Below are 12,355 nucleotides of genomic sequence, written 5' to 3' on the forward strand. Positions count from 1 at the left end.
TTATAAATTTTAATTAAGTAATATATTATGCGAGGAAACAAATGATTCATAATTTTTTTAAAAATATATAGTTTATAAAAATAAAGGTTAGATATTTTATCTTTTTAAAATATTATGATTGTTTAAGTATTAAATTTAATTAAATTATATTAAAAATTAAAAACTATATATTTTTATTTATTTAATATTTAAAAAATAAAAAAAAATTAATATATTAAAAAATAAAAAATTGAATATATTAAAATTTAAAAGAATAAAATTTTAAACATAAAAGTTCACGTTGAATTTGCGAGGTCGAAATTTAAACTTGCCGGAAAACAAAACTAAAATATGCTCCGAAAATGTTGTTGTTATATATATATATGTTATAAAAGAAAATTTAAAACGCTAAACCTTTCCTTCTCGTTGAAACACCACCCCCACACCAAATGGGTCACGCGGAAGGGGCTAACTGCTACCACACGCCTCCCTCTCAATAAAGTTATCAACAATGATTCCCCGCGCCTTCTCTTCGTCTGTGTGCCCCCACCCACCAATTCCTCCCGAGAAAATATCGCTCTGCGTCTCCAACAGTACTTTCCTGTATATATAAATAGGTGTGTGTAGATAGGCAGAAGCACACAAGTACTTAAAAGGCTCTGTAATTTGAGGTTCTGAAGTTCGTTATGAAAGGTTTTTTACTTTGAAGGTCTGAAGTTTTTAACCTGAGCTTCTGAAAGGCTCTGTAATCGGAAAGGGAAAAATGGAGGTTCTCAAATTATTGTTTCTATGCGTTGTGGCTGCCTCTATGCCTGCAGCAACGTCTATGAATCACCCACCGTGGAATCATCACCAATCTCTGTATTTGCATGCCAGTGATCACGGAGAGGGCTCCAACATGCCCCTTGCTGGATTCAGTACGCTCCAACGTCACCCTGAGTCTGAACGCATGGCTGAGTCTGAACGCATATCATCATCATCAATGGACGCCCACGAGAAAAGGGACCTCCATGCTCTCTTGTCCTTCCGTAACTCCATCACAGCGGATCCATCAGGTGTGCTCTCCAACTGGACGGCACACAACTCGCAGAACATGTGCTCTTGGTATGGCATTCGCTGTCGGCACAAAACTCGCAGAGTCGTCCACATTGACCTCTCTTGGTATGCATTGCCCACTGGTACCCACTGGTTAGAAGGTACCCTTTCTGTGTCTCTCGGCAATCTGTCTCTACTGCACACATTAAATATTTCTGGTCATTATTTATCCGGAAGGATTCCTCCCGAGTTGGGCCACCTTAAATCGTTGCGAGTTCTTGATCTCAGCTGGAATGGGATTGAGGGTTTTATTCCAGTTGAGTTGGGCCAGCGTAAATCCTTGCAAGTTCTTGACCTCAGCGGCAATCAGATCGAGGGTTTTATTCCAGTTGAGTTGGGGCAGTTTAAAGCCTTGCGAGTACTTAACCTCCGCTGCAATCAGATCAAGGGTTTTATTCCAGTTGAGTTGGGCCACCTTAAATCATTGCAAGAACTTCACCTCGGCTTCAATCAGATCAAGGGTTTTATTCCAGTTGAGTTGGGGCAGCTTAAAGCGTTGCGAGTACTTGACGTCAGTCACAATGTACTCAATGGTTCTATTCCGGCTGACTTGGCCCTGTTGCAGAAACTACAGTGCTTGTTTCTGGAAGGCAACAAATTTTCAGGCAATGTACCACATCAGTTAGGTAATTTGACACAACTTACACAACTATCCATTTCTGGCTTGAATATCTCTGGTTCTATTCCATCTCAAATACTCAGGCTTCCCCTCTCTTATCTATCACTTAGCCTTAACCTCACAGGGAGCGCACTTAAAGCCATTACCAACTTGACCACGCTGACCCACTTAGAACTTTACGAAAGTGGACTCACTCACATCCCTGTAGAAATTGCCCATTTGACCAAATTGACGTACTTAAATCTCCGGGGCAATGACCTCAGTGACATCCCTGAATGCATTGCCAAGTTGACCAGGGTGACCTTTTTGGATGTCAGTAACAATAGACTTGCTAACAATATACCTGAAGCTATTTTCAATTTGACTAAGTTAGATGAACTAAATCTTTCTTCAAACATGCTTATTGGTGACATTCCTATATCTCTTACCAATTTAAGGAACCTTTATTTCCTTGACCTCTCAAATAACAATTTGAAAGGCACAATTCCAAGAGCCATAGGAAAGCTTCATTTGTTGGAATACTTATCGTTACATTCAAACAAGTTAACTGGGCATATCCCATATAGTATAGGTCAATTAAAAGCTTTGTTTGTACTAAACCTATATAATAACAGTATCTCAGGGAGTATTCCTGAGAGTATTAATGGTTTGATTTCATTACTGGCATTAGATTTATCAGAAAACAACTTGGAGGGACCGATTCCTAATGGCATTGGCAATTGTACAAGCATGAAAATATTCTCCGCTCACTCTAATAACTTCACTGGGACATTGCCTGCATCTTTGGTCAATTGTACACAGCTTCAGCTCTTGGATTTAAAGAAAAATAGATTGACCGGGGAGCTTCCTCAGTACTTTACATCTTTTCAATACTTGGAAGCTTTAATCCTCAGTTATAATAATCTGCATGGTTGTATTCTTCAACACATCACAAATCTTACCAGGTTGCATGTGTTGGATTTATCCAACAACAAATTCAGTGGAAGGATACCAACACATCTTGAGAGGCTCACTGGCTTTGCAAATGTGTCAAATAATAATGAATTATATTGGAAAACTATTATTGACATGAAAGGGATTGAGTATAATCTGTCATATCTATTGCCTACAAACACTATATTTGATTTGTCTTGTAATAATCTTACAGGACAAATCCCTACAAATATAGGAAACATGAGTAGCTTACGCCTACTAAATTTATCTGGAAATCAATTGGAAGGACAGATTCCTACATCTTTCAGCAAGATACCTTCTTTGGAGCAATTGGACTTGTCAAAAAATAATTTGAGTGGACTTATTCCTGAGGTTCTCTCTAAGTTATCAATGTTGGCTTCTTTTGATGTTTCATATAACCACCTTTGTGGCCCAATTCCGACAGGGACACAATTTTCCACTTTCAATGTAACATCTTTTGACAAGAATGAATGCTTATGTGGGCTTCCTCTACCAACATGCAAGCAAAATGATAGAACAATTGCTGGAGGTAATAGCAATAATAGTAATGCTAAAAGAGGATTGTTGACCTATGCCAACGAAAAAGTGTCCTTGTTAGCATTTTCATTGGGATTAGGGATCGGATTTGGTGGAGTCGTTGCTATGTTCATCATTTGGGACAAAGCAAGATGTTGGGTAATGGGCATGTCCTCCAACACACGAAAGCCATTTTATGGAGTTTACCGATTCCCAAAATAGGTCACAAGGCTTTGTCTATATAACTCAATGTAATGTTCTATGTCTTATTATTATTGTATGAGTTGTTTTTTCCCGAATTTTCAAAAATATAAATTTTTAGAGTTTACAAATTCCTAAAATCACAAAATCTTTTCAATACCTCAATATATTAATGTATGTCTTATTATTATTGTAACAATAGTCTTTTCCTAAAAAAATTCAAATACATTTTTTAAAACTTGTTTCATTGTCATTTAATTTTACTATTAAATTGTAAATTTCATGCGAATGCAGTGTCATTTTTCATTAGAATTTTAAAATATTGTGATTTTCTCTCCATTGAAAAAGATTTCCGCCGACTTTATTCCCTCACTCAAATAAACTCAGTGGAAGCATTTCTTCTAATTCATTCAGATATTTTTCATTAAAATCTGATCATATTCTCTCACGAGATTTGAAGTACAGTACGTTGGAATCTCAAAATATTGCGATTTCCATTCTATCGCAGAAATTTCCACTCTATTGCTAAAATATGAGAATACCCGCGATTTTTTTGTGCAGCGAAGAAATTTGCAGGCAAATTATTGAACCATATGCCCACTCAAGTCAAGTCAATACCGACATTTCTCTTTATCACTTTCCCTATCTGGGTCACCATTTTTTATTAGAATATGATAATATGACTATCGTTTGGATTAAAGTAGGAGATCATTAGTATTACCATATGTTGATTGATAATATTAATTCTAAATGATTGAACGTTTTAAAATTAAGTGTGTATCTGTGTCTGGATTAAATACTATCTCTATTTTTTGAATAATTTTATTGCTTTTAGAAATGTAATATTTATAATTTAAAAAAAAATATTACTAGTAATTAAAAATTATAATTTTAGGAAAAAATAAAAAAATAAAATAATGTTATAAAAAAATGTTTAGTTAAATTAAATAATATTATTATTACATGTTGAATGTTTTCTAATTTCAAATAAAATGTATATTTTCAAAACAAAATATAAAATATATAAGTGAGGTGATAAAATTTTCAAAATTTTATAATAGATTTCTAACTTTTTGATAACTTAAAAAAATAATAATGAACAAAATATGATTGTCAACAATTCTTAATATCCAATCTTCATCTCTATTTCTTTGATGAGTTGGTGCATGACATCTTTTTCTTCCAATCCCCTTAATTTGAATTCATAGACACTCATTATTTGGATGCCCCAAATTGTAAATCTTTGTACAAATTCACCAGCAAGTTCCTTGTCGTGTTACATTTTGCTTAAAAAATGGCCCGTTGATGTTTTAATTGGACAAAAGTGCTCATTATTGATGTAATTGTTGAAGGTTTTGGCATTGATGTCAAAGGTTAGTTAACAAGAATAAGTCCACATTAGCACTGGTATCATCCTCACAATGCTTATGCTTATCATCCTCATATTGATACAGGTAATCAATATTAGTCTAAGAAGTATATGAGGGTTACTTTGTTTCAGTCTGAGACACAAACAATGCTCCAATCCGAGTTAGCATATGTAGGACCTGTAGCAACTTTTCTTTTAATCTTTGTAGATTCTCCCATGTCTACATGGGGTACAAATGAAATGATCATAATGCAGAGACTAATGAAGTTGGCCTTAATTCCATTTTTTAATTGTGCATTAGAAGCATGTATGATAGAACCCTCAATAGTCTTTCCACCTATGACCTCATGAATGATCTATTCCATAAATTTGACTATAAGTATAGTGAGGTATATAAAGATAACATGGGTAACAATATTAAAGGAAACAAGGGCACTCCGGAAGCTGATAACAGTTCCACCAAGTACATACTCGATTTCATTAATGTAAAACTTATATTGATGTCAAGCTTAAGTTTCAAAGAGAAGTTCATATGTTTTTGGCTCTCAAATCAACAGTTGTCCCATAGCCTTTTTGAAATTCCAATAGATTGTTTGGTAAGCATTGAGAATTGTTTCAATATGACACTGATTGAGCTAACTATCAATGGATCATTGAGCAAACTCCAAGTGAGTCTCTTCCTCCTACAAGAAGAAATGAGAGAGACACTTAGGTCTGAAAGTTGCAAAGGAATAAAGGATCAATACCAAACAGGAGTTGAACTATCAATGCACCTAAGCAATTCATTATAATAACTTGTGGAAATATCAACCCAGCAAAGGAGTTCAATTTTCTTTTTAATGGTGCATAATACCTCAATCAATTTGGAGACAAAGTGTTTGAGGATTCAATCTGCTAATTATCTTTTTTTTCTTAAGCAATAGATGATCCTTCTATTAACTTAGGTAAAAAAATATTTTACACATGTTACAACAAATTCCCAGAGGCCCAAACTCCTACAAAGGGGAGTGAAAATACCCTAAGTGCCTGAAAAAAAACCTCAAAAAATCAGATCAAAACAACGTCTAGATTGCCCAAAACTTACCAAAGAGCTATCTTCTAACAATCTGATGGTCAAGAATCAACTCGCACAAGGGAGCAGTTCTTAAAAAAAAACCTAAAGTTGCCCGATCAACGCTGATCATTGATCTTCTCCTTCTAATCCAACGACCGTAGTCCATATCATGCGGCTTAAAAGCCTACTGAATACCGTGCGATGAAGGCGGTTTGTTTTTTCAGTCCTCCACCACGTGTTGCTTCCTGAGTGGAATTGCTGGCTTTTCCTTAATACCGTCTTTGGTTTGGAAGGCGCCCGATGAAGGTGGTAAACCATTAGTGGTTTTATCCTTTTGGCCCCACCAACATGCACACCAAAAGGTGACCGTTGATCTTCCCTCTCCAGATCTGACGGCCACAGTCCAAATCGGCCCACACAACTACTCGCGAAAAACCCTAAAGTTGCACGATCAACGCTGGCCGTTGATCCTTTCCTTCTGATCCGACGGTATGAGTTCATATCGCGCGACTTAAAAATCATGTTGAATACCTCGTAATGAAGGCGATTTGATTTTTTGGTCCTTCGCCACGTGTTGCTTCCTGAGTGGAATCACTGGATTTTCATTAAAGTCATCTTTGGTCTGGAAGGTGCTCATTGAAGGTGGTAAACCATAAGTGGTTTTCTCCTTTTTGCCCCACCAACTTGCACACCAAAAAGGTGGCCAATGATCTTCCCTCTCTAGATCTGATGGCCACAGATCAAATCGGACCACACAATTGCTCACGAGATACCCAGTAATCTCATCCTTTAACACCTTTGTCTTCCATGGAATCATTCCTCCTGTGAACAGATATCTGCCTCTGTTACTAGAAGCTCCCTTAGAAAACTCACAGTGCCTCTTTGCTGATGGGCTATCTGAATTGAACTTATTTATCATTTTCATAAATTAAAATTCTTTCTCTTGATTTTTCCTGATACTGTTGTTTGTCAATGAGGGCCCGGGATGAGCATTCCTCCTTCAACCTATCATCCATTACCCCCTCCCACCAGTAGCACAAGTTGATATGCTTGTTTCAAACCCCCTCATTTGCAAGCCAATCAACAACTTTGTTGGCTTCCCTACGGACATGCACCAACCTAAGTGTTCTCAGCATTCTTAAGTGCACTTGGATCCTTTGGTAGACTTGCAGAAGCCACCAATGTCTTGGGATTTTCTCTGGTGCAACACCGCACTTATCCTCTTCACTGAGTTAATGACTAATTCCGAGTCAGCCTCAATGATGACATTGTGAATGTTGTACTCGAGCAATATTTCCAGGCATAATTCCATCGCCATGAGCTCAGCCATATTGTTGGTAGCTTTTCCTAGATAACTGTGGAAGATGATTTGTATGTTTCCTTCCTCATCCCTTATGACCCCTCCATATCCCGTTTCTCTCAGATTCCCTTTTGATGCCCCATCAATGTTAAATTTTAAAAAGCCATGTGAAGGGGGTTGCCATGAAGCCTTTTCTGCTGAGGTATTCTTGTTGATCTGCATAGAACCTTGAGGGGGATGAACCTTGAGCTCTAACTTCTTCAATATTCTGGCTTCTCTTTGTCTGGTAGGTTTGCCAGTGGCTACACCTCCCAAGATGTGAATAGTCTCTTTGAGCTGTCTAAGGATTAGCTTAAGGATGTTTCTCATCAGACTCGCTTTATCCTTGAAAATCCTGTTGTTGCGCTCCTTCCAAACATTCCAGATTATGAATCCTGGGACCAACATCTAGGCAGAGTTAATGATCTCATTATCCGAAAAAAATTTCCACCATTTTTTCAAAGTAGCAATGATGTCATTTACATTTTTGTCTGTCTGCTTAAAGACTTCTCCCACCCAATTCCAAAGTATTGTAGTGAAAGTGCATCTATTCAGGAGATGATTTGTAGTTTCTTCCTGTTGTCTACATAAGTGACATCTTGAGGGGCCAACAAAGCCTCTTTTTCTTAGGTTATCCCATGTCAGAATCTTGCCCTGTTGAACCAGCCACTTGAACAGTTTGACTTTCATCCAATGAGGATTATCCCAGAGTTCTTTCCACGTCTTATCAATGTTTGGAAGGTTAAGCCCTGAATCTATCCTTTTGGCCTCCTTAAGGTTGAAGAGACCTGCCTTGTTCTTTCCCCATCTTAGTTGATCGTCCAAGGTTGAGGTCAAGATTTTCCTTTTGTCTAAAAGACCTTTAAGGGCTATAGCTTGAGTGTGCAACATGCCTATTCCACTGTAGTCTGGAAGTTTCCATGTTCTCCATTTCTCATTGTTCCTTGATTGGTCCCAATAGTCACGTACCCACCTTAATCCTTTGTTGATGGTATCGGTGTGAATGTCTGCTAATTCTTCACTTCGGAGATTGTCCTCCTGCTGCCAATTATCCTCCCAGAACCAGGCCAGATTTCCATTTCTTATCTCCCAGAAACTGTGATTTTGGACTAGGGCCCTGTTCTCCCATGCCCTATTCCATATTGCAGAACCTTTAACTTGTCCTGTCATTTTGATGAGGTTCTTCTCCTGCCACCCTCTTGCATATTTTTGCTTCCATAGTTTTGCCCAGGGGGCTTGTATTTCCTTTAGCCATCTCCACCAGATTTTGGCTCCAAGAACTCTGTTAAGAATTCCTGGGTCATGAAGACCCAAACCACCATGGGACTTAGGTTTGCATACCCTATCCCATGCCACAAGGGCCCATTTCTTCTTTTCTTCACCTTTCCCCCAGAGAAAGTCTCTCTGAATATTTCTTATATTAGTGATTACACCAATTGGTGCCAGAATGGCTGAAAACATATAAATAGGGATACTTTGGAGGATAGCCTTAGTTAGAATCAGTCTCCCTGCTAGATTTAGTGCTCTATTTGTCCATTTGCTAATCTTATCTTTTAGCTTATTAAGAACAGGCTTCCAGATATCCTTGTGTAGCAGTTTGTCGGTGAGGGGAATTCCCAGGTACTTCGCAGGCAGTGACTCCCTTTGAAAGCCTAAAATTCTTGAAAGATTTCTTTGTATTGAAAAAGAAGATCTTTGATTTAGTAAGACTTACCTTTGTGCCTGCTGCCCTAGCAAACTCACTCAGAATCTGCTTGAATGCTTTGGCTTCCTTGACAGTGGGTGTGCCTTGAAGCATAGTATCATCCACAAATTGCTGAGGTGTCACCGTGTCCCCTCCTTGAGTGAGTCTCAGACCTTGAATTATCCCTTCCTCCTTAGCAGCTTTGATTTCTCTCCCTAACCCTTCCATCATTAGAATGAAAAGGAAGGGAGAAAGAGGATCTCCTTGCCTGAGACCTCTAGAAGGCTTGAAGGTTTCAGAGGGAGAGCCATTGAGAAGAATTGAACAGCTGGCGGTGGTGACTAGCGCCATAACCCATTTAATCCAATTGTAATCAAAGCCATAGGCTTTTAATATTGCTCTTATGTACGACCAGCTAAGTTTGTCATAGGCCTTTGCTATGTCCAGCTGAATTATCATTCCTGCCTGTTTATTGGTGTTGAGTGAATGAACCATTTCATGTGCTTGAATTATGTTATCTAGAATTTGTCTCCCTTCCACATAGCCCGTTTGCTCCTCTGACACTAGGGTTGGGAGGAGTGGTTTGAGATGGTTGGCAATTACTTTGGATATTATTTTGTATACCACATTGCATAGTGCTATAGGTCTAAATCTGTCTAGAGAGGTGGCCTTTTCCTGTTTGGGGATTAAGGCTATGAAGGATACATTAAGCGCCTTTAAGACTGTCTTAAAACGTCGAGAGCCTTCCACTACCTCCAAGATATCCAGTTTAACTATCCTCCAACAAGCTTTGAAAAATTCCACATTGAAGCCATTCGGGCTTGGTGCTTTCCCATTATGCATCTCTTTAACGACTTCCTCAATTTCTTCCTCTGTGACTGGTCTATTGAGATTGTAATTATCTTCTCTAGTAACCAATCTAGGAATGTACTAAGAAATTTTTTCCGTAAACTGGGTTCTGTCTTCCGGTGTTTCCTCAACAATCTTTTGAAAATGCTGGACTAGAACCTTCTCCATCTCTTCATGAGTGTTTCTTTCTATTCCGTGCTGATCTTTAAGTTTCACAATTCAATTGTTGTTTCTGTGAGCTATGGTGGATCTGTGAAAGAATTTGGTGTTTCTCTCCCCTTCTTTAATCCATTGAACTCTAGATTTCTGTCTCTAGAATATTTCCTCTTGAAGACATCTGTTATCCCATTCCTGCTGGAGTGACTCTGCCATCTCTTTCCTTTCATCTGTATAGCCTTCTGTGATAAGAATATGGTTTATTTCCTTTAGTTTCTTTTCCACATCTCCTTTAGCTTTGAATATATTACCAAATTCCTTTTTATTCCACTCTTTGACTCTACCTTTAATGTGTTTGAGCCTGCAGTGTAGAAGGAACATCTTTGTACCTTGAAGGTGAAGCTCTTCCTTCCACCATTTTTCAATGTTTGTGAGGAAATCTAAGTGTGTGAGCCAAGCATTCTCAAATCTGAAGGGGGAGTTCCTTGGTTTACCAAAAAAAGAAGCTTCCAATTGGATAGGCCAGTGATCTGAACCTCCAAAAGGCAGTATGTGCACAGTAATGTTGTTTCCCATGAGAAGAAGTTCCTCTGAAACAATGAATCTGTCCAATTTTGAGGCTACTTGGGTATGGCCCCCTCTTTTGTTATTCCAAGTGTAGATTCCATTGCTTGTTTCCATATCAACCAATTTCATATTGGTGATGAAGTTCTGGAAGGCAACTAAATCTCTACCAAGTGTTCTAGTTCCTCCTTTCTTCTCCATGAGTGATTTTGTCATGTTAAAGTCTCCCCCCTAGAATCTAGGGTAGAGTTGGGTATCTCTTCTTCAACTCCTCCGGTGTTGTGAGGAGTTGAATTTTGTCCTCCATTGGCTGCGGACCATAGACATTGGTGATCATGTAACATTGTTTGTCACCCACCGGTTGGAAAATCAGAGAAAGGTGATGTCTGGATGCCTTTGCATCAATCACACCAAATTTCTGTGGATCCCATAGAGTGAGAATGCCACCAGCAGATTTATTTGCCTTAACTTCAAGGTATTCATATCTGTTTAACCATTTGCTGTGTTTCTCGCGGATCTTCTCCACAGAGCATTTTGTTTCCTGTATGAATACTATGTCAGGTTTTTCCTCTCTGATCCTGTTACCTAGGTTCCTTTGTTTTCTTCTGCTCCCTAGTCCTCTAATGTTCCAGGTTGTGATTTTCATTGAGGTGGGGTTTTAAAGGAGTAACTGGAAAGATCTTTCATCCTTTCTGAGTCAAACATGAGTTTGCCACATTCCAGTAGTAGTTCTTTCTGTCTTTTTCTTCCTGTCCTTTTACCTGGATTTTTTGTCAGTTTTCCTGTTATTAATCCTATTGAGGAAGTTCATTTATTTTCCTGGTTATCATGTCCTCTTTTGACTCCTGCAGTTGTTTAATGTGACTTGTTAAGGAATATCTGTTGTACCTTATCCACATCCTCTTGAGGGATGGATTTTATTCCCAGGTTTCCTCCTTGTTCTAGGAACTTTTCCAGCTCTAGGATCTCCTGTAAGTCTTGGTCCTCTATACCACTTTCACTTTGAGTCATTTCCTGGTCTTTTTGTATTTCCATGGTGCTCAAAGGGTACTTCGTGTGTTCATTCTGTTACTGGGTGAAATCCATGCTGGTCTCTTTTCCTTTCCCCCTTGCTGACTGATTCTCTGTACTCTCTTGATCACCTCCATCTACTTCTTTTTCTTCTACGATCTCAAAACTGTTGTGACTTCTTGTTTTGTTATCATTTGCAATAGGGTTCTTTTGTGTCTTCCTTCCCCCCTCCTTTTCCTTTTCCTCCCGCTTTGGTGAAACCTGTCTGGTCTTTCCCTTTGTTGGTGTTTAGGTTTTCCTCCCTTCTGTTAAGAGGACAATCTCTAGATAGGTGCCCATGCTCATGACATTTGTGACATCTGAACGAGATATGTTCATAGTCAACTGTTTGAACCCTTTCCTCGTCATAGACTTCTAGAATGACCTCATCTGGAAGGGCTCCTGATAGGTCCATCTCCACACATATACGGGCATAGGAGGTGTATTTTCTCCGTAGAGTTGCCTTTGAAATTTTTAAGAAATGACCTAATTTATTGCCTATAGCTTTTAAAGACTCTGGCATCCAGTAATCTAAAGGTAAGGAGTAGAGTCTAATCCATACTGGTACCAAAGTGAAGGTTTCATGTTCTAGCACAAAGTTCATCATCCATGACTGCATATAGAGACCAACAGCTACAAAGAAGTATGGTCCTCCTTCAAAAATCTTGTCTCTGTCTTCCATGTTCATGAACACCACTGTAAAAAAACCTTTGGATCCAAGATGTATATTCAACTCCCCCTTTGGTTTCCAGTTGTATTTTATCGAGGTGTACAATGCTTTCTCTGACGGCCAGATTCCCATAAATTTGCAAATGATGGCATAGTTTGCCATGTGATCTCTGTGTGCTTGCAGAGCTGGATCATTCAGAATAACTCGAGGTTTAGTTATGGTCTTTGGTTTACAGGGCCCCATCTTGGCTCTGTTC

At 38.5% G+C, this 12,355-nt stretch overlaps 1 protein-coding gene across 1 annotated transcript; it reads left to right on the top strand.

Moving 5' to 3' along the window:
• Positions 1 to 723: 723 nt before the first annotated feature.
• LOC149203575 (uncharacterized) lies at positions 724 to 3,424 on the top strand. Its single transcript, XM_089400209.1, has one exon. It carries the CDS (start codon positions 743 to 745, stop codon positions 3,383 to 3,385), a length of 2,643 nt encoding a protein of 880 aa, XP_089256335.1. The 5' UTR covers positions 724 to 742; the 3' UTR covers positions 3,386 to 3,424.
• The last annotated feature ends 8,931 nt before the right edge of the window (positions 3,425 to 12,355 follow it).

Source organism: Pinus tabuliformis, chromosome 2_1, assembly GCF_031772625.1.
Source record: "Pinus tabuliformis cultivar Carrire ecotype Pingquan chromosome 2_1, CPIR1, whole genome shotgun sequence".
Lineage (NCBI taxonomy): Eukaryota > Viridiplantae > Streptophyta > Pinopsida > Pinales > Pinaceae > Pinus > Pinus tabuliformis.

Bases quoted from the DNA above. Each gene is read 5' to 3' on its own strand.
- LOC149203575 (XM_089400209.1), top strand. From the start codon at position 743: ATGGAGGTTCTCAAATTATTGTTTCTATGCGTTGTGGCTGCCTCTATG.